We start from the raw sequence: 23,918 nt of genomic DNA, 5'->3' as shown, positions 1-23,918 counted from the left end.
CGAAAGAGACGAAAAGAAAGGGAAGAAACGAACAGATAAGAGAGAATTAGCTTCTTCACCAACTGTTCGAAGTGGTGACAGGTCGAACTTATAGTTTCATAAAAAAAATGATTTTGAGGAACTTTATTTTAGAATATTTTAGTCAAGGAAAAAAATTAAAAAAGGGAAAACAGTTAGATAGAACAGCTGGAATCTGAAGCAGAACCCATTGCCAGAATCGAACTCCATGGCAGTTTCAGAGAGAGTTCTTTGTCTGCAACAGTCCCAATTCACAAACCCAGAAGAATTTTTTTGTTTAATGCAATAAATCTATTAATGGATGTTGGTATAGTAAGTAACAGAACTTAAAATAAATTGAGGAATGAATTACAGTCAGAAAAGAAGAAAATTGAAAAACAACATTGTTTGATTAAGGAGGGGAAAGCATGAATTTTGAGAAGAAGAAGAATCTGTAGATGCAGAGACTAATTTTGCCCCAATTGCCCAACCAACCTGAAAGTTAATCACAGATCGGATTTGATAAGCAACTAGGTTTGGTGTGTTTGTTTACCTCCTAATCGAGTTGAGAGCTTGGAGTTTCCACTTCAATCCCATCCAATGGCAGAAAGTTCAATCTTCATCATCCGTCATTTGGTAGGATCAATGAATTCTGCATCCGAGACTGCGGAGAGCTCAACTTGGCTCATATCGTCGTCGTCAATCGGAGCTGGAAGGTTAAGATCTATCAAATTGTCACCAAATTTAACAGTATTTATAGCTGTAACCGAACCAGAGAGGTGGGATCTCTTGTGCCCACCAAGTGCTTGTCCAGAACCAAAGACTCTGAAACAAACTGGGCATTCATGGATTCTCCGATCGACATTAGAAGCACCTGCATTACCCAGTTCGGACTCAGCTTCATGGGTCCGAGCAGCACAGGAAGAAAATGGGGTTCCGCCCTTAATCTTCTTGTGACTTGCTCTGTGCCCACCTAAAGCTTGGTACGACTTGAACACCTTCTTGCATGTCCCGCACTGGTACTTTCCCCGAGTTCGAGTTGGGAATTTGAGCTCTTCTGAATCATCTGATTCCTCCATTGATTTCTCTGCTTCTGCTTCTTCATCTTCTTCTTTTTCTTCTTCCACTTCTTCCTCTTTTCTCATCCAAATATCTCTAGAGAGCATCATAAGACACCGGGCAACATTTTCCTCTGGAGTAGTATCAGATACAGAGCTTACCGGTTCCGGCTCCGACGGTGACTCGGTCTTACTGGGTTTGCTCGACTTGGGCTTCTTAAGCTCTGGTGTCTGTGGCTGTAGATTTCTCTGCTCTCCGATGATACTGGATTTACGATCCCGCTTAGATCGTCTCCTTGATGGGTTCTTAGATGACTCTGTCTCGCTTTCTCTGTCCTGCACAACCGACCCAGCATCGACGGCAAAAGAAAACTCAGGATCTACTAACCGGAAGCTCTTCTTTGGATTCTCTCTCAGTCCATAAGACAAAGCTTTCTCTTCTTCTTCTTCTTCTTCCTCATCAGAAGAAGATGACGAAGAAGGCGATGCAGACGAGGCAGATTCAGTCTCATCTCCGAGTAGATGATGATGGTGATGGTGATGATGGGGATGGACTTGTTGGGTCTTTGGGGGTGTCGACAGATTGGCCATGTGAGACCTCATATGACCACCCAAAGCTCTACCACTAGCGAAACTCTTGAAGCAGAGCTTACAACTGTGTTTCTCCATTAAAGAGGAATAGAGCAAAGCTTCGATTCTCTTCCCTTCTCTCTCTATGAGAAAGAGAGCAACTTAAGAAGAAGTATAGAGAGAGTGGAAACTAAAGAGTAGGTGACAAGCGTTCTTCTCTACAAAGGGGACACACAAAACCAAAGGGAAATAAAAATTTTATTACTATATTAATGGAGAAAAGGTGAGAAAATTTATTTTTAATTTCAGTAAATTTTTAATAAAACGGCAGAATATATTAAATTAAATAAAGAAATAAAATAAAAACTCCATAAAGCGTGTGTGTATGAAGGGTGAAAGAGAGACATGTAACATGCAAGCCTTGCCTGTTCAGGCATTTATTTTCCACTCAATTTTCATTTAATTTTAAAATTTTTATCTAATTACCAAAAAATCACTCAGAATCGGGTTTTGGTAGGACTCATTGGGTACATGATCTGGACTTGAACCAGAAAAATGCTTTTTTTGTGTTGGTGAAATGTTACCATTATGTATCCGCATAATAACTTGGTATGGGTAGTTTAGTCATTGGCTAATGGGTTTGTTGTAAGTTGAAAAAGGAAAATTTCTTTTATCCTTTATTTATTCTTTTTCCCAATTCTTTAATTCCAAATTAATTAATTTTCAGTTTTAATTGGGATTTATTTTAATTAATTATTTTTTCTGTTACTTTTATTGATTTTATTTAAGCCAACTTAATTGTTAGATAATTAACCATAACAGGTCTAGAGTGATTATTCTCCGCATTGAGTGCGGCGATGAGCATCGGATGGTTGAGAGCATCCGGACATACACTTTGAGGTCCTCTCGACCATTCAATGCTCACCACACCACCGCACTCATTGCAGAGGATATTTTTGCACAGGTCTATGTCTTTTTTTTTTTATGAAATTTATTAATTATTAATTTTAAGTTTTAACTTCTAACTTCCTTTATGTTTGGATCTGTATTTATGGAAATTGAAGAAAACTAAGAAAAAAAATGAACGGTGGAAAAGACAATAAAGCTAACCCTTCGTTTTGGGAATTGGGAGAAGAGGAGTTATCTATGGAAAGTGAATGCCGCTTTGTTAGGGGAAGAAGGAAGACCGGGTCATAGACTCAAAGCACTGTTCTTGATTCTAACGTGCGCAAGGGATGAAGGGCACGCAGGACCATCTTTTCTGCGAAACGGATCTCGAGGCATCATGCCTTATCAGACAGCCGATGTAGTAGTTGTGTAGAATGCATTTCTGTGTGAGATAGTAAAAGTACATTAAGATGGATTGGAATTCGGAAGTACCAGGGGTACGGTAGGTGTTTGTACGTACCGACCAGTTTTTTTGCACTTTTTCACTGCAGAACGGGGCCCACGCAAGATCCCTGTCCCTTACACCTCATCATTCCTTCTCATCCAACTCAACTCCACACAGTAACTGGGCCCGATTATGTGGGTCCCACTACTTTTATGATCTTAGCCATCTGTTCGGTGGGTCCAACTTGGTGCATAATATCTATGGTCGAATCGCACGGTGAGATCCATCAGGCATTACCCTAAAACGCAATCTGTGGGTCTAGACCTCTGTTAGTTAAAACGGGAACGGCAAAAAAACATTGTTCGGTACGGGCATGTTTTAAACGGATTACAACGTGAACGGGACGGTCAAAAATACGGTCAAATACGGTAAAAATGGGGAAAATAAAAAAATAAAAAACGGACGATACGTGTTTTAAACGTTTATATTTAAATAATACGGTGTCAAAAAAAGGCAATATATAGACATAAATTGGCATAATAATTCTCTAAATACCTAGATAACAATAAAAAAAAAATAGCCCCGTTTTAAACGTTTCTATTTTAAAACATTTATATTTTTAAAAATCCGTTTTTTTACTATCAAAAAAACAGGACGGCGTTTAAAACGGCAAAAAAACTTCAAATAGCCCCGTTCCCGTTTTTTACCGAATTTCTGTGAAAAATTCGACAAACGACGTTTAAAATGGCAAAAAAACGGGACACCGTTTTAAACGCGTTTTAAACTAACTAGGGTCTAGACTCTAGACTCTAGACTTGGGATGGAGAGAGAGAGAAAGCGCCCATTTGCATCAATACAGAATGGGTCACAACTCACAAGCAGTGGATCTCTGTTTAGTCTTTGTTGGTAGTCGAGAGAAGGAAATAAATAAATAGGCAAAATGTAAAAAGAATAAATTTTGTTTTAGTTTAAGAAATTCTCATTCGGTATGTTTTGGATCAACTGAAGAAGTTTTTTTTTTTTTTTTTTTTTTAATCTTATCTTGAGAATAATAAAGTTTTCTTCTGCCAAAAAAGTTTTGCTCAAAAAAAAAAAAAAAAAAAAAAATCTTTTATTTTCTCCTATTGGTCGTCAAACAAGACATAATTATTTATTTCCTTATCATTTCAATTTTTTTTTTCCTATTCTTTTCTTTTCTTCTATTGGTTGCCAAATAAGACATAATTATTTATTTTCTTATCATTTCTTTTTTTCTTATTCTTTTTTCTCTTTTTAAAATTCTTTTTTTCTTTTCTTTTCTCCTCTTGACTACCAAACACAACCTTAGGGGTATCAAACAATCAGGTCAGTTTGGTTCTGATTTGATTGTTAAGGTTTTATGTATGTACTAGTTCAAATCAAATAGGATTATCAAAGAATTGTTCAGTTTTGATGTGGTCAATTGTGTGTTTTATCAGTTTTCCTTGGCAACCTCTTATGATCCATTTGAGGGTGTCAATTGGTTCGATTTTGGTTATTTGGTTCGATTTTGATTTGGTTCCAAATGATCATAAGGTGGACCATAATTGAACCGAGAACCGAGAACCGACTTTATTCCGTATTTAGATATTCAGACCGATTCAATTCGGCTCGGTTCGATTTCAATTCGAATTCGGTTCTGATATGCAATTTTAATTCAGTTTTATTTCTCCGTTTTAATTCAGTTATGAAAATGGTTATACTTTTGAACCATGACTATGATGGACCAAAGGCCATAATGAGCTCAAGTTATGGGCCTTATGATCATTGCTAACTCCAAAATTATCTTAGCTTGTAAATATGTGATGATAAATTACAAAAAACACTTACTATATATTAAAGGAAAAAAAAAAAAAAAAAGGAAGAAGAAGAAGTAGAAGAAGAAGAAAGAAAGCTTGCAAGAAACACTCTTGAATGATAAGAACAATTCGGTTAGGTTTCGGTTCTAATCAACGGTTCTGACACCCAAAACCGAAATCGAGTTGAACCGAATAGCACACTCACATATTCAAACCGAATTTGAAATTCTGTTTGATTTCTATCCGGTTAATTCAGCTCGATTTCGATATTCGGTTTCAGTTTGAAATTGACACCCTTAGATCCATTATCGGTTTTTTAGTGGTTCAATTTTAGTTTTCTATATGTGAAAATGAAATGATGAATACTAATGTGTTTTATGAAATTAAAAAATAAATAAATAAATAAAATAAACTATAGCTTGGTCCATACATTCAGATATAATGGGAGGCAAAATGACTACCACACCTCTCATGAAGGACGGAAATCCTACCCCTGTTGATGCTTTTAATGGTACTCCCATTAGCTCATATACTGGTATAACGGTCATGTTACCTTTTAGAGACCCTCTCATTTTGTTTTATGAGATCTAAATCGTTCTTAATGATTGAGTTAAATTGTGTCTGTTTCTAAAAATCCAAAATCCAAAACGTTAAATAAGACATTCGATTTCGCCTGGTTTAATTTTTTGTTATATCCAATCAGTTTGGGCTGACTTTTGACACCCTACGACTCTATTCAAATGGGTCAGTCGATCAGTTCAGATCGATTAATTATTTTTTAACTCAAGTTTTTCTCAACCGTCCATCAGCTGAAAGTATGCATCCGCAGTCTAAAAGTCACACATATGATAATAGACTTTACCTGAAAAAAAAAAATCATAAAAGTAAAAAAAATAAGGGAAGGAATTTGCTACAAGGTTGCATGGTCCTGAACCAATGCAGAAACCAATAGAAGCGAACACATAAACATGCAAGGGGAGGGGCATGGTGGTGATTTCACTATCATGTGAGAAAGCATATGGCAATTGTCGGGCAGCGTTCTTTTTACTTGACAATCCCTAAATTGGATTCATAAAAGGCTGAAAAGTGAACCCAAATGAGGCATATCATGGATGTTAAAGTTGTCTTACTTACTAGAGAAAACCAAAAAGGTTGCTTCAGACTTCTAGAGTTATAGGTAGGCTTAAGGCACATATGAACCCGCCGGTCCGGCCAAACAAACCATGGGACCAGAATTGCAGAGCAAACTTGCAACAATGAATCCTTGTTGCATGTTGGGCCTTAAACCAGCTTGTCGAAGCTGTTGAACGACTTAAACCGGGATTGATACTTTATCTTAGAACCAACTCTGCCTCCAATTGAACCGGGTTAGACCAAATCACATGGTATCCAGATCCATTTAGCTTCGGTCAGAGTCAAAGTGGGGGCAGTTACCAGTTAATTGTAGTTACAAGCTTATCATAAGTTTACAAAAGAAAAATGGATTCTTGCGTCAAGTTCATGTTCAAAACCGTAATTTCACCTTTCCTCTGTTTTGGATTTTTGTGTAGTTTCAATTTAGTGATCACATTGTGCAAGGGTCCCACAACGAGTCTGGATCAGGTTAATGAAATTCACCATGGTGTTTTTCTTTAGCTAGATTTCATCTGTGTGGATTAATTTCATACGAGAATTTGGTCTATTCTTCTCAAAAGGAGGCCAAGAGAAGACCCACAAGAGGTTGAGTTTTTCTCTTGGAATTTTTCAAAAATGGGATCCGTGAAATTCTAGAAGACTGGATCATAAGTTGGGAGAAGGAAGAGAAATATGAGAGATATTAAAGGGTAGAGAAGGTAAAAAATTTAACTTTTAAAAAGAAATTTTTTGTATTCATTATCCAACATGATTATATAAATGTCTTATCATATTTGGTAATGATATTTTTTAGATATAATTTTTTGAGAAAGAATAAACCACATAGTCGGGTGGCTCTTGCCCCAAACATAGAGGCACGTGAAATTACTACCCAAACTTGGTTAAATAAAAATTTTCATTCATGCAGATGCCCTTATGTGAGCTATCATTGACCCCATGCTGGTGCATAACCACACAACCAAGAAATAACCTCTAGTCCTAATTCTTATTTCACCTTTTAAACACAAGAGATTTGGATGCATGATTTGAAATCAATGATATAATCATGTGAGACAATAATTATAAAATTTTACTTTTTAAATTAATTTTAAATTTCAACCCCCTAACAACCGATTTAAATTGACTGGAATTGAAATCAATCATGGCGGATCCCATTCCGCATCAACCGATTCACTTTTTAAAACCGTGAAACCATGGCAAGCCTCAACCTGCAACGCCACCAACCCATGTACTCTCATTAAGGGTGTTATAAAATGTAGAAATCGAACAAAATCATTTAAATTTGAACCATCAAATTGTTCTACTTTGGAAAAGTGTAATGAATTAATAAATGGTTGGATTTGATTTTAAATCATTTAACAATCAGGTTTGAACTGTATACAAACTGTTTAATCGATTATTTTCAACCCCACCACACTGTTTACATCAAGTTTCCATGTTTCGATATAGACTCAAATCTTATGTGATGAGCGGTGAAGATCAAACGGTTGGTAGAGTCTGGTATGTTTCCCAGTTGGTGAATCCTTACTATCGTTCATTACCTCCTCATAAAAGATTTTTGTGTGTGTGTTGTAGAAATGCAACCCTAAAATGATGCAGAAGATAGTGGAAAAACAAAATAAACAGTGCACACGGATTTTTACGAGATTCGGCAAGGTTGTCTACGTCCCTGGTGAGATGAGATCCTGCTTCACTATCAATGGAGAATAGTGTTACAGTGCTCGTTCTCACACCTCTCCGTATTACTTGCATTACAGAGAAAGAAACTCCCGCTACAAATATATAGCGAAAAAACCCTAATCCGAAAAGTACACAATTGCTCTCAAATAAAAAATTCGAGCGGGGCCCCACGCCCCCCTACACCCCCTGCCCCCTTGCAACCCCCACAGCCAGCTAACCGGCTAGTAGGACCGCCGTCTTACCTATCTAGGTGCTGCATCAGTACTCCCTGGATTAAACTGTGACGGAATACAAGACGTCATACACCAACATGTGTGTGTGTGTGTGTTTTTTTTTTTTGTTAACCAAGGTGTCTGGGCCAACTTACGTGCACCTCGACTAATCCTCGGAGAAACTAGCACAACGACCCACCGCCATGGTCTCCACTTAAATCGTAAATGCACATATTTTTGTGCAATATATACATAAATGCAATCAAGAAAAATGTTTTAAACTAGTTAAGAACCATTTTACAAACTGTTCATCGTTTATGAGCCTTGTTGCTGCACGGCTCCAAATCGCATGAACCTGCACAGCACAGAATAGAGGTTGGCCTGGAGGAGACTCCAGGACCAAGCTCCGATGCCCAAGTTAGATCCAAAGTTACACATTCTTACATTCAGTATTCAGTCGATTGAGAGTCTTACTTGTAGGGGTGGCTGAGTGCCTCTTATATAGGTGATATGAGTCTTACTCATTGGTCGAGAGACTCAGGCATATGTCCACGGGCCTTCCCCCTATTGGAGGGACTATCCTTCATCGTGGCTAACCTGGCCAGGATCATAACGGTTAACTCTACTTGGGTTAACTCCCCTCAACGGCTAAACTGACCAAGGTTAGATTTTCTAACGGCTAACTCAACAGTGGTGAACCCAGGTATAGTAGCTTGGGGGTTAAGCAATCCTACCTAACCATGGTTAATGACCAGGGGTTAAGTAGTTGTCTAATCTCGATTAGCTTTCTTGAGTAAAGTTACAAGAGTGGAGACCTCCCTTGGGAGTAGGTCAGGAAGTCGGGGGGCCTCCTTGGGGAGTAGGTTGAGAGGTCTCTACTATAGGGTGATGAGCTTAGCTTAAGCTCGCGTTAACGAAATTAGGGGTGCGATCACACGACCATTAGCTAGTCAACCAAGCTATGTGGTATATAATATGCCCCCCATTTCTCGAGCTCCCAGCATTGGAGTTCAGGGAGTACCCTTCTACTTACATGGTATATCAAGCCTATTACCTTAAATCGGCAAAAAACCGAGATGAAAACCGTTTAATAAGCAATTCAGATTCAGTTTTCCAATACTCCACTCTGAACCTAGACATTTGACCTGAAATCAAATTGTTCAATACCCTTACTCACCATGGACTTGGATCGAGCTTGGTCAACCTCCATGAGTTAGTGGCTTCGCTGGATCGTACCAAATGAAGGCCATAGAATATAAGAAAACCACACGATCAATGAATGAGAAATTGATCTACCCAACGCAAATGCCCATGGATTTACAGACGGTATTGGCATTTATTCAGATTGGATCGAATCTGCAAGTATCAGTTAATTTTGCCCTTAGTTTTTTTTTTTTTTTTTTTTTTTTTTAAGTATATATTTTTTACTGTTTTACCCCTAAAATGATACGGATAATCTATCCAAATTGATCAAGCAGGATCAGGATCAGTCTCAACTGATATTGATACGATACAAATACGTGAAATCATACTTATGTCTCATGGAACTTTAACTACAGTTACTAGAGGGGAGTTGGGAGTTGGGTGAAGAGGGATGCTTTAAGACACCATATGAAGAATGGAGAGTCGAATTTGTGAAGTCTTGGGATAAATAGGAATCATAGTCTCTCAAACCATGGTTGGATGGGGCAAAAATATTGTGATCAAGTAAATCCCATGGGCCGTTGCATATATGTCTAGTTTCAGTATGATCAAAGTTGGACAAGTGAAAATATGGAGTTTTGAATAATCAATGGAAAAAAAATTAAACTTATTGGAAAAGGATGGTCGAAGATACAAGAAGAATATATTAATACATAGGATAATTAGTCTATAATTGACCAAATTTGCTGATAGGTGTGTGACGAATTAGGCATCACCTCATATTTCTCTTCCATCATATATAAAAAAATGGTTGCACAAGATTTCTATATGTCAATAGAATCACAAACAGATTTTCCTCTCAAATGAGAAAGAGTGCCTCCCCACTTCCTAGAAAAGAATAGAACCCTATCACGAGAGAAAGTCCAACACTCTATTAAATACCCTCTAGTTTTTTGGGGAAGAAAAAACAGACATCTAAAGAAAAGATGATTGATGTCTTTTTCAACACTCCAACAAAAGCAGAAGTTGGGAATACTAATAAATCTATGGAGAAGCAAGGATTGACTTGGAAGAGTTGAGTTGGTAGCAAGGTTTGAGAACTCAGCATTGGGAATGGAAACGGTCAAGGTTGATACTTGATACTGATCCAGATCTGCCAAGATCAGAATTGATCAGATAGAAATATCTTTGCTTTCAATTAAAAAATTATTTTTAAATTATTTTACCCTTTGTTGTACAAATCCATTGATATGATATCAGACAAGAATCAAGATCGATCAAAGCCAATTTCATCAGATCTAATTGATCTCAACCGATCCAATCTGATCTAAATCCTTACACCATAATTGATAGTCCTCTAGACAATAAAGCAACGTCCAAGGATAAAACCCATACCCAAAATAAGTTTGTACTAAGGGACTAAGGGCTCGGTAGATCTGACCAAATTCTAGGCTGAGGCCATATCAAATCTACGAGGGAATATGCAATTCAAATGATATAGTTCCCCCTACCCCTGGGGACAAGTTGAAGATCAACCTATTTGTCTAAATAATACACACAGAATAAGTTTCCTCGTGTATATTTGTGAAGTTTTAACCTTAATTTCACTTTCCCTTTCTTTCTATCCTACCCCATCTCTTTCAAAATTGAACTTCTGGTATTTTAATCAATGAGTGTGGGACTATGTAAAAAAGAATACCAATGGGTAACCCACTCTAATTACCCGATGGACAAAATTTACTTGTTTTGTTTAAGAAATATATTTGGTGATGATCAGCTTTTAACTCAATGACAAGCAGCTAGGCAATTGGGCTTTATCGTAAATTCAAGAAAGGTCTCTAGTTTAACCCTTTACCTTTCACTTTCTTAAAATATAATAATAGTGATAGTAAGTTAATAGTTCATAAAAATGTGATCTAATAGGACATAAAAAAAAAAAAAAACAAAACAATTGTTGGTACAGCGGTGGTGATAATCTAAAGTGAGCCCTAGGTCGGAGGTTACAACTTTAGTTAGAGCTAGAACAATGCGGTGGGGGAAAGTCACGTAACCGGAATTGATGGAGAGTCATAAGAGCTACAAATAGCAAAGGGGCCTTAACACGGTCCTGGTTGGTGGGTAAGCCTACATGGCACATGTTAACCGTCCTTGAAGCCATATGATAAGCACCAAACGCGATCTTGTGTTCTCTCATAAGACAGGGTTAACACTTTATCACATAGTCTGTGTGTTTAATGGCTCAATGTGGGACCAGAAACTGAGCTATCTATTATCATGGCCTTTAGCTCATCAGATATTGGAATGAACCGGTTCATGGGTTCTTCACTCAAAACTAATCATCAAACCTAATGAAATTGAAATCTAAACAATGTCTCAACTGCTATTTTTCTGCGTACCCATCCCTTGTATATCCCTCTAGGACTATTCACCCCTTAAGAACTGGGCTCTTCCTTCTTTTGGCTTTAGGTTCCGAATTGGGTTTTTTTCGTGTGCAAAGAAACAAAGATGTCTTCTGCAACTTTCAAACTGCATTGTTTGATTATGAGACTTGAGGCAATTTTCACCCTTGGAACGCTTCTTCTACCATTAGAACAATCTCCATACAGATAGTGTAATAGTGATATTGTCCTCTAGATGTACTAACGGACATAAAGAGGAATTGTGCTTGTCTTCATCGATCAAACAATCTGGGTTTTTATAATGAAACATAACATATTGATCGTTCCACTTTATCAGGCATCCTGCCAGCATGGGGAACACATTAAAATTGCTGAGAAAATCAGAAGTGCGGTCTTTGAAGAACTCAGAGCATCTACCTGAAGAAAACAGAGAAAGCAAATTGGAAGAGAATGTGAGAAGCAAAAATACAAATCAGTTTTATTTAAATACTTACTAATTTCTTGAAATGAGAATAAATAATAGGGAAAATTACTTGATTACCTACTTATGGGTTTCCTTTTACAAAATTACCCACCAAAAGTTTCAGTTAACAAAAATACCCAAAATTATTTTTTCCTGTACAAAATTACACACTTAAAGTTTAAGTTAACAAAAATACCCAAAATTGAGTTTGGGTTCACAAAACTACCCACACAAAATTTCAGTAATAAAAAAATACATGATTATATGTGGAAGATGAAGTCTCACTATTTTGGATAGTTTTGTAAACCCAAACCTGATTTTGAGTATTTTTGTTAACTGAAACTTTGGGTGGGTAGTTTTGTAAACCCAAACCCAATTTTGGGTATTTTTGTTAACCAAAATTTTTTGTGGGTAATTTTGTAAAGGGAAACCCAAAAGTGGGTAATCATGTAATTTTCCCATAATAATACCTTAAAAAAAATTATTTATAAAAAAAAAAACCTTATTAAGGAAGTTGTCGTTATAACGTTATTGTTTCAACAATTAGTTTGAACCAAAAACCGATTGGATTGAATTGGTTCGATCACTTTTCCTAGCTAGCATCTTTATTTTAATTTGATTTAATATATCAATTCAATTTTGGAGGCTCCAAATTGAATCTGTACCTCTATGGTATCGGTGATTCGGTATCGGTGTTCGGTACATCCCATTCCTGCTGTTCTTTCATATGTTTTCATTTTATCTCTTTTGCTTCTTTGTCTCTTCCTGTTCGGATAAATCTGGCATTGAAAATACAGAGAGATTTGAATTGAAGCACTGTTTGTGTTTGATATCTTGATATGTTTTTTAGTGGATTTGAATTCAAATCCACTAGGTCTCATGTTGCAACCTTACCATAGCTCCAAGATCCGTCATCTCTTCTTCTTCCCCTCTCTCATTAAATTTGTAAACTACTTTCTTCTAATTAAATATACCATTTCACTCCTTACTATTTGCTTGGCATGTAAGATTCCAATATAAGCAAACAACGTGTAGATCTCTCTCTCCCTAAAATAATAATAAGAACATTACCTATTTCTTATGATATTCCTATTATTTACCTTCTGGATTGATTTTCTAGATGATTATCAATTAGGAATGACTTGATGGTTCCTAATATGTTTCAATGTGAAAAAAGTGGACCTTTCCAGTAAGATCCATTGTTTTAACCCTAAAGAATATGAAATCAATTAGGGGACGCAAATTATTTCTTTTTTTTTGTCCAAGCATTTTATGTTAAACAAAGAAAGCCTTCTTGTAGTTTATTACCAAGAGAAAAAAAATATATATATATATATATATATATATATGAACCTTTGGAAAAAAGATCCTCCTGGTGGGGAAGTGTTGGTCCCACCTTGAGCCCAAATGCTTAACAGAATCCTTTTCGGTTCTAACCTATAAACTACATGTGATATAACCGTCTTTATAAGAAAGCAAGATGACATTGAGTAATTATTCACTACAGTGAGTGCAGTGATGCAGTGAGCATCGGATGGCTGAGAGCATTTGGGCACGTGCCCCGAGGCCCTCTCAGCCATCCGATGTTCACTGCATCACTGCACTCACTGCAAAGGATGTTTTTGGGATGATGTTTGGTAAACTTTTCATTTTCACTCTTTTCCATATATGTCCATGCCATCATCAATCAATTTGGTCAATTGCAGCGAAAGTCAAATTCTGCGATAAAAAACTTGGAAAATTAGTTGAAATTTGAATTGTTGACAACCAATCTAAGTGGTTAAAAATTTAGAAATAAGCTTGTAGCATGTAATTAAAATTTTATCATGGTGCAATGATTGATTTCTATGTCTATCTTTTTTCTTTTTGTTCATTTAATGATAAACAAATTATTCACCAAAAAAAAAAATTAATAACAACCAGACTAAACTAAATTTCACAAGTAAAGAAATAAACTTGATCGTAACATGTAAAGCAGCAGTCTGAAACCCTCTCTTAATCCTCTCAAATTAACTTTGATAGATTGGTATATGAGTTCATTAGGGAGAACCCTAGGGTTTCAAAAATCCTTTACCCCTAATTTTTAGGGTTTTTTTTATTTTTTTTTTATTTTTTTATTTATTTTTTATTTTTTTATTTTTTGAGGTTATTAAATACATATATAGTCCCACGAACCATAAAGTTAATTGGGCCATTGGAATGAACCGTTTCATGGGTTCTTCACTCCATACACCATTTGACCACTTCAGTGCCAAGGGGTGTAAATCGGTTATCCTTGGTTGAACCTTATCAGTTCTACAAATTTGAGGCCCTAGACCAAAAGCAACCGATTTTGGTTTTGGTCTTTATTTGAGTTTAGTTAATCGGTCCCCTATCTATTGATTTATTTATTTTTTTTTATTTTTTTTTGGGTGCTAAATTAGACCTTAATTGGTTGGGTTTTGATCGTTTTGTGATTTGGTTTTAAATCAATTGATCTATTAAGTTAATCGGATCTGAGTCATCTGACTAAGATGACCTGAGACAATCTGATAACCAACGTTTGGTGTGAAAATCCTCTGTAGTGAGTGTAGTGGTGCGGTGAGCATCGGATGGCCAAGAGAACTCTGAGGTGCTTGCCCAAATACTCTCAGTCATCCAATCTTTACCGCACGATCGCACTCACCGTAGAAAATGATCGGTTTGACACCTCTACATGTGTTCAAATTTATAAAATCTAAAAGAATGATAGCTATTGACTTTGTATAACATAAAGAATTTTGACTAATACAAAACCTACAATTGTCTACAACAAATCGTGATTGAATTCAAATCGGACAATGAGAGGAGCTCAAGCAAAATGCTTATTGCGGAGAGAACGAATCTACAAGGAATAGAAAGAACGATACTCTTTATCCAAAATATATATATATATATATATATATAATGTGACATAGATCAAGGTAGTGTGATGAAAATTCTTACCAAAGAAAAAAAAATGAAAACATGAATGTTGTTATTTATTTATTTATTTATTAAGATATATGGGTTAAGATGGATTTAGTTCTCGATATCGGTATCAGTATTTGTCAATAGTATCAGAGATGATCAATGCATCTCGGTCATTTTTATCCTTGCTTTTCAAAAAAATATATATATATATTTATTTTTACTGTTTTACTCCTAAAATAATCTGAACTGTCTTCAACTAATACTGACACAATACGACCGATACAGTGATACTATACCGATACTTGAAATCACTGGGCTTTTAGCAGTGAGATGATGCGTACGACATGGCAGTTTTAATTAAGCGGGAAATCAGGTAAAGTAAGGGTTAGAAGAAATTTGTCACCCCGCCTGCGTCGCCCAGCCGCTCATTGTGGACGTTGTGATCGGGTCAACCGTTTCTCAAATTTTATCCACTTTCAGAAAATGTGTTGAACCGTCCAAATTGCTAACTCCTGTATGTTTGACAAGTTTCACCGCGACCTATGCATATCTTTCAACTTTCAAGAGTCAACCTTCACCTGATCCAAAACACTGGTGGTGTAAAGTAGCCCTAAATTCCCAAACTGTACACGTGGTAAACAATTAGAGGTAGTTATAGGTCCCACCAAGTAGCCCCTTTAGGCCAATGCTGACTCATGTCGACTGATAATTCTGGACCGTGCATGGGAGTCAAGAGTGGGCTACCGACATAGATTGTTGCTCCTCCTCCAGAAGAAAGTGAGCCTTTGGAGGGTTTATTGGGTCAGTTTTTTTTTTGAGAGTTTCAAAACTTAAATTGAACCGGTAAACCGGCCCAACCAAACCTATATAATAGGAATTGAATTGATCCGTCATTTGATCAGTTTTGGGAATAAATCCTCTATGGTGAGTGGTGAGCAGTGAGCAGCAGTGAAGATCCAATGACTAGGAAGGACCCGTCATGCACCCTATCCATTGAATGCTCAACATCTACCTATAGAGGATTTTTGTGCCTTTAGGATAAGGTATTGCACACCAGAAACCAAAACCTCACTTGTCTCAAAATAAAAAATGGGTGAAAAAATTAGATCACAACCAAAACCAAACCGATATAATCAGATACAACTCAAAACTCATTAAAAAACATATAGCCTTCCTTAATTTTGCCAACATATATATGTCAAATCCTAAACAACTCGAGAGCAAATCGATAAGAACTGGACTGAAACAACTGAATCTTTCTTAATTGATTTGGTTTTTGATTCACTTTTACCAAATCGAAAGTGTTCAACCCGGTCGAATTAAAACGACCTGAACAGACCGACTGACAGCCCTAGGTGAGGTTGTGGCTTCTCTTTGTGGTAGGAAGCAATCCAAAGCAACAAGAGGGGCCTAGGGAAAAAAGAAGATGAAGGTAATAGAGACAAAGGCAATACCAAATACGGTGAGAATACCAATTCTACTGCTCCCTCAGTCATGTTTCTTCTGCTTCTTCTGGTGTCATCCAACACCAATGCTGAAGAAAAAAGATTGAATTTTTATTCAGAAATAAATGCCTGAAAAATCCAACCAGGAATCATAAATGGGCAGGGGACCTACCCAAAAAAAAAAGAGGGGGTGGTGATGGTAATATAATAACATGAATGATGGATTTGGGATTGTTGAATTTTTAATTACAGTCATTTTGATACAAGATACACTGTGAGGACACTGATCTCTCTGTTGATTCAAGCATTGATCAGGGGTCACCACTCCAATTAGCAGTTGAACCAATCCCAACCTGCAACCATGGAGAGGAGCTTCCAGCCAAGTTCATGTCCTTAAGATCACTTAGCTTAGCTAGCTTGACCTTACTGTCTGCTTCATCATCCACATTAATCCCTGAGGTGTTAGCATTGTTGTTGGTCTTAAAAGTATTGTTGTTGCTGTTGGTGTAACTGAGGTTGTCATTGTTATGTTGGCGGTGGTGGTGGTGATGTTGATGGTGGAGTTGATCATGATGATTGGAGTGTACTCCAATATTCCATGGTTGTAGATATATCGCAGTGGGGGCCTCAAAGCTTAAAGGGTTCTCGGGGTCTAACCGGATTCCGGCAATATCATCAACCGGTGCAGGGAGGTTGAGATCAAGAGTCTCAGACCTGTTAAACAACTTGGATATCTGATGAAACTTGGGGATAGAAGATGTGTCTGGAGAATTTGAAGTGATCCAATGACACCTTTTATGGCCACCCAAGGCTTGACCAGATGAGAACACACGATGACATATAGAGCATTCATGCACCTTAGACTTCCTCTTAGAAGGGACTGTCAATGGAGGGTGTGAGGCTTGCTTGCAGGGTAGAATTGAGAAGTCATCATGGGTGATCACATCTTCATCAACTAGGCTTTCATCAAGATCATCTAGTTTGGCTGCAAAACAACCCTTAACCTTCTTGTGACTAGCCCTGTGGCCACCCAAGGCCTGATGTGAATTGAACACTTTCTTACAAGCTTTGCACTCAAACATCCCTCTCATGGCAGGGGTTGGAGCCTGAGCGGCGGCAGCAACATTCCGCCGCTCCTCATCCTTACTAGCCGATGCGCACGACTCCTCGGTCTCAGCCACAAGTGGATCAACTCTGGCTGTGGACAACATTACTAGGCAATGGGCAAGGTCTTCCTCCTCACTAGAATTGGAATTACCCAATTTGAGTCTTTTAGACCTCTTTCCTTTAGACCACCCACCACAACCTCTCCGGCCAGCCACATCGTTGTCGTCGTCGTCGGATCCCCGGGATGACACGAGAGATTCAGCATCGTTGGAGCTACATTTACCATGCACTAGGAATGATTTCCATGAAGAGAACTCTTTACCACAATTCTCACAGATCCGGCAGTTCTTGAGACGGTTTGGATTGGTTCTCAATGCATACATGCGCTTGGTACCAGGTGGAAGGTTGTTGCCACCTTCAAGCTTGTCCTCCCAGTCGCTGGCCCGGTCTTCATCGTTGATATTGCCGGTCTCGGAGTCTCCGATGCCGTGTGCTCTCATATGACCACCTAGAGCTCTGCCACACCCAAATCCCTTCTTGCAGATCCTACAATAATACTTAAAGCTTGGTTGTTGATCCACAACCAGAGCCAGAGCCATAGCCATAGCCAAGAGGAGAGAGAGAGAGAGGGGGGTGGGGGAGTTTTCAAGTATAAGAGAGAAGGGGGTGTTCTTGTAGTAAGGGATTGGTATTGGCTTGTATGGTGTAAAAGAGGTTTGTGTCTAAAGTGAGGGAGTCCTAGTTTTTAGTTGAGCTATTGGTTTGTTGAGGATGAGAAAGGGAAAGAGGAGTGTTAAGAGTTGAGAGTAATGTGACAAGTGGAAGGAGGATAAGGGAGAAAGGAGACTTTTTCTCAGCCTTGTGGTGGTGGCGCCGCCTGTCAAATGAACGGACGGAGGGGAGTGATGGGTGTGAAAAAAATGTGTAATTGTCTAGTGTGTGATGTGGGTGTATGATCATGTATGTCTGTTGGGTGTGTCTATCTATCTGGGGTGAAAGGGTTGGGCTGTGTGAGTGTATGAGAGCGTGTGAGTGAGAGTGTTTTCCGGCCGGCCATTCAGTCTAAGTGAACAAAGAGAGTGGTTCTAACTGCCGACCTATTCATATCCCTTCAATTCCAAGCCAAGGAAACTACCTTGTCTCTCCTCGTCTGTCGGTTGGTCTATACTGCTTTTCCACACATTTTTCTCTAAATATAAATGTTGATTTACTAGAAAGACTATTTTTTTTCTTTTCCAGTTTCCCCTCCTTCACATTCTCTCCCTTATCTCGTCCTATTGGTGTGGCGTGGGATATTCCTTCGTCTCCGCTTCTTTATGTGTCTGGGCATAGAGAATGTATGTGGGTAATCTCAGAAAACTATTCATGGTTTAAAAAATCAATTGAAACAATTAGGATTTCCCGGATCAGATTGGCTTGGTCAAGATCAATCCTGATTCCTGATCAATCCAATATTGATCCCCTAGCAGGGTATAATAGGACTTGAACCATTATGATAAGGAAAAGTCTGATTCAGAGGGAAAAGAGGAGACAAAAATTGTAATAGAAATATCATTTGATTCATCAATCTTTGAAAAAGAATTAAGCAAGGTTGCGTCGTTAAGTGACAAATGGAAAATTACAACCCCACAGCGTAATAGTGCACCTACACATCTTTATCAACGTTAGTTTTCGACCGAAAGACCAAGAGCTAACTATCTAGACTTTGAGTTATAAAAAGTAAAATAGCAAAAAATAAATAAATAAAGAAAAAAAAGATAAATCTGCCGGATACCAATTCGATCCAAATCGGTAGTTAAGATCAAAGTTTTAAAACCTTGGTAGTAGCACACGTGTAGTTTTTTTTTTTTTCACCCCAATTAGAAGAGAATAATCCTTGATTTTTTGAGGGGGAATTTTATTAAGCTACCATGAAGGTGAAGTTATAAAAAAAAAAGGAATTTAAACTTAAATATACATAACAGATTTTAAATTTACTTTCTCATACCAGCAACACTTAAGACTTTGCATAGTTGTTGTTGCGTCATGTTCACCATCGACATGCATGAAGGATGAACAACAAAAGTTATTTTTATTGTCACCCATATCATTATAAGTAAAGGATTCACATGTTAGCGTTGTTCCTAGCATTGTGTTTGCACCTCTTCTCTCTCTTAAAAAAATTCACTCAACTTCTTTCTTTTCTATGGTCATTGATTGAGCCATTAGCTTCAAAAATAATATTGGATTAAATTTTCTTTCACCCACTATGATAGTTGACTATATGATGCTATATGGCGCTATGATTGGATTTTGATTGTATTTAATAACTCCCACACTATTATTTGAGGTCGAAAAATCCCATGATAAAATTTCACCAAGAAAAATAAAAAAATCCAATGGTTGAAGATACTCTCTTTGCACCATGGAAGATGACAACCTTTGAATCCAATACAATAAGATAGAGGGTATGAGACTTAGAGCAGAGGACAGTTAGGAGAGCAAACCATAACCAATTTACCCCTTAGGGTTCAGTCTTCAAATTTCAAGTCAAAGGTAAGCTCGGAAAAGGAATGGAATTCAACCTATCTTTAATTCTTAGTATGTTTACAAATTTGCCCCTGGATCTCTTTAGAAATAATTTTGTGATTTTATCCGTCATCTCCCCATACACGGAGAATAATTACACTTTACGTATGTTGTATTACTGCCATGTGTCCTATCCTCGTCAGAGTATTTTCTCCTGAGTCCTGACTCTCTGTTATCTATTTTCTTTCTTTTTGAGAGAGAACTAATTTTCTATCAAAAAAAAAAAAAAAAGAGAGAGAGAGAGAACTAATTGAAAAATTCTGGTCCTTGAATTAGGACAGGTGGCAGTATCGAAGTAAATAAAAGATTATTTTCTCTTCACGCACGTGGAGAGGATTTGTACTCTCCATATAATTGTGGCTTTATCCTTCAAATACACTCAATTGGTTGGCACCTTAATATTATTATAAACTAGAGATAATAGGACCAAGTCACACTAAAGGTAAAAAAAGTGATTTAATAAAAATCCGAAGGTTGCTCATTTGGAAAAATCAACACCTCAAATTAAGGAATCCTGAGTTCAACTCTCTCTGGGGACTAAATATAAAAAAATAAATAAAAATAAAAATCCATTGCATGGTCATTTGTTGTTCTGTGCAAAAATGCCTCAGATTGGGATTGACACCAAAAGTATTTTCACCACGTAGAAATATTGACTTCACAATCACATTAGAAAAAAGAAAAATATTGGGCACACTGTGGGCATACTATACGTTAGCGCCTATTGTGTCTATCATGCCCCCATTAGTGTGCATATCCCTCTCTTTATGAAAATCATAACCATATTTAAATTTTTTATATTCTCCTTTCATAACCTGTAACCAGATTTAGTTGATAATTTGTGTACTAGATAACCTTTTAGGTGGGGACTCATTCAATTAAAAAAGAGAACTATAAGCTGAAAGCTAAAGTGAAAATATTGTATGATATCATCATTTTATTGCAGCTATATTGATGGCAACACCTATCTATTTATAATCTATTAAGACAAAGTTTGTAGCTTATCCTGGACTGAAGGGAGAGGAGAGGATGACTTAAATGAGAAAAGGTATAAGATTTCTTTCCAAGTAACATAAGTAGGTGGTGGATTTAGAGGAGTAGTGGTGGGTGATGACTTAAACACTCCCATTTAATAAAAAGTGGAAATATTTCTCGCAAACATTGTTGTTGTTGTCACCACCCCCACATCTAAGTCCTAACTATGTATCAGGGAGAGCTTAGTTGGACCTAACACTGCCTGTAGTGATCTTTTTTCTAAAGCAAAGAAAATATTAATAAAGAAAGAAGGATTGGGGTGTGGAGAAATTCCTAATTTACTTATCTCTTCCACTTTCACAAGTCTCAACTCTTAACTGAACAAGAAAAACTAAATTGATTCTCATCAGTCAAAGAGTACTTCACTACTGACCCTTTTGCTTACTCACTTGGTTGGCTAATGACTTAGTAATCTTTGTTTCATGATTCCATCCCTTAGATTTTAAGTTTCTCCAACCAACCAAACCACTCTTTATCCTAATTATCAGCTTTCTTCTTCTCTTTTCCATGAGAAGAGAGAGAGAGAGGACCTGCCGACAAAACACATGAATTATGTATTGGTTGAATACTAGCTCTAGATTAGATCCTTTTTCCATTTGTTCATTGTTAGTTTTCAACAAATTAGTAGTTTGTTCGGGACATAACATGGAGAATATCAATCAGATCCTAGATGTATATCTTAGGATCAATCTGGGTCAAAGGTTTAGTTTTGGTTTTAGTTTCGGTCTGATTTTAGTTCGATTTATTTCTATTTTCTTCTATTGGATTATTATCGATTTGATATCAGGTTCAGTTTACCATGTATATATACCTATAAAATTTATAGGGAACATATATATATATATATATATATATTGGGTTGGTGTTGGTTTTATGTTGGTCTCAATCCGATTTTCAAGTTCGATGTGGTTGTCTATCAGTCCGGCATGGTCTAGTTTTCAGTCGTTTTATAATACCCCAAAACAAGGCTGGGCCCAATAGGGAATTGGTTTGGTTCATTTTAGGGTTTGACACCTTAATTTGAAGAAACCAAACCCATAAACTATGCAGAAAAACATAAACATAAACAAAACCAATCAAGCAACCTCAACGCAAGGATATAGATGGTTTGTCAAGATGCCTATGTTTATGGAGAGATGAACGCAATTTCACTAGTATTGACTATTGGAGAATAGGGTTACAAGCTCTCTTCTATAAGGCCTCGTTAAACTTAATAACCCCATAGTTACCAATTTGAAGAGAAAACAAAGTTACAATTTTCTGAAATTACCCCTTGTAAACGTTAATAAGTTTTCCATGGGGCTACCACCCCCAATCCCAGCATGGGTCTCTAACTTGCCATGCCTCAATAAACCAAAATATGTAGCTAACAATCGCGAACCCACAAAATACAAGACATCAGCCCTCAACAGATTATTGAATGCCCCAGATGTTAGTTCCATCTAACAATTCTCAATAAATTGGGATAGACACTACAATTAGTTTTTGGGGATCCACATAAAATTAAGGGTCTGAGTTGGATCACCTATTTATATCCCCTAGATTTATGTAGTGAAACAAACCACAAACCTAACTGTGGTTGTTTATCAATAATTGAACTATTGTTCGGAAGCTTAAATCTATTGCACTACACTAATTAGGCTTTCACCAACTAATTCAGCCCCACACATCTGTACCTCAAAGTTAAGTTTCCAAAATGACATGCATGCCTTGGTAGTGGTCATGCAAGGTGGTTGACAAAAGTGATGTTTAATGACACTAGTTTAAGGTTAGATGTTGTTTTCATTTCCCTACATTTTTCATAAATATATGTTTAAGTGAGCTACTGAGCTAGAAAATTTCAACTTTTAATTTACTCCTTGAGCTTTCAGCTTTTAATTGAGAAGCCAACTATTGGTACTGTTAGGAATATGGATCTTACCCGCTGGGTAGTTCTACCCACTTCAATCTAGTTGGTGAGCCACATATGGGTTGATCCGTGGATGGATAATCTGACCCGTATCCACTGTTAGAACAGTCCTCACTCCAACCAGTGAGCTCTACTAATCAATTAAGTAAATAATTAAGACAACTCATCAAGTTCAGCAAATCCCAAGTACTCATTAGTGCAGTGGTTAACTGTAATGGTGGTTGGTGACATGATACCATGATGGTGTATTATCACCACTTCTTTATAAGCAGAGTGAATTTCAAGCTCAAGCCCTTAGTTTATCTAAGATCTGAAGCCTCCTGGGCTTAAGTTCCCATTTGTAGTAATCAATTAAAAGAATTATTATCTGAGTTGAGCATGGTTGATGAGTCTTGTCAGATGTAAGGGAGGGTGTTTCAGTAATTACAAGGTTTACCTCTTTCATATCCAAGGAGAGATCATAGGGTCTGAAATTTAAGTTTATTGATATTTTCAATGGGCTTGGACTTGTTAGAGTACCCCATGCATGGGCTGTCTGATTGAATCTTCTTAGAGATTTATCTGGGCCCTATTTCTGACAAATGAGGTCTGTGGATGACATGGCCAACCCAAGCCCATGTATTTGCTAGCCTTACTGGATCCATGTAAGTTTGCCATTTTAAGCTTTATCAGGAATTAAGATCCATCCTAGCATATACCAAAGCTGGAAATTCTTTCTAAAACTTTGTGCACTCTTGAAATTCTTGTTACTTTGCCTTCCACAAACACCAATGTGTGGGAAAATCATTTCCTTCATATTAGCATTTTCATTTGGTAGGTAGTTGTTCTCTCTCACTTGCTCAGGACACTTGGTGGCCATCCGTTAAGAATCGACAGATTTAATGGGCTGAGCTTAATGAACAGAAAAAGTCATAAGGGGCTTTGAGTAAGTCCAAGCCCATCTTGGTCTTGTGTTATATAGAACAATTGGGCTTGTTGGAACTTGTTCCAAGGCCCATTCCATTTATTTATTTTTTTTGGGTGGGACGAGGAAAAGGGAAGGGGAAGGGGAAGGGGAAGGGGAAGGGGCAAAGATTAGTAGAGAGGGGACCGGGTCAAACAAAGTTGTAGGGATTGG

General features: G+C 37.3%; 2 protein-coding genes across 2 annotated transcripts; both read right to left on the bottom strand.

Annotated features, from left to right (window-relative positions):
- Positions 1–328: 328 nt before the first annotated feature.
- Positions 329–1,846, bottom strand: LOC122081336 (zinc finger protein ZAT9-like). The gene has a single exon (XM_042648408.1). The coding sequence runs from the start codon at positions 1,722–1,724 to the stop codon at positions 627–629; it is 1,098 nt and encodes a 365-aa protein (XP_042504342.1). The 5' UTR covers positions 1,725–1,846; the 3' UTR covers positions 329–626.
- Positions 1,847–16,272: 14,426 nt separating this feature from the next.
- LOC122081157 (zinc finger protein ZAT4-like) lies at positions 16,273–18,451 on the bottom strand. The gene has a single exon (XM_042648148.1). The coding sequence runs from the start codon at positions 17,892–17,894 to the stop codon at positions 16,494–16,496; it is 1,401 nt and encodes a 466-aa protein (XP_042504082.1). The 5' UTR covers positions 17,895–18,451; the 3' UTR covers positions 16,273–16,493.
- Between the last annotated feature and the right edge of the window lie 5,467 nt (positions 18,452–23,918).

This window comes from Macadamia integrifolia, chromosome 6 (genome assembly GCF_013358625.1).
Source record: "Macadamia integrifolia cultivar HAES 741 chromosome 6, SCU_Mint_v3, whole genome shotgun sequence".
Lineage (NCBI taxonomy): Eukaryota > Viridiplantae > Streptophyta > Magnoliopsida > Proteales > Proteaceae > Macadamia > Macadamia integrifolia.
This window is presented reverse-complemented; position numbering and strand designations above follow the sequence as displayed.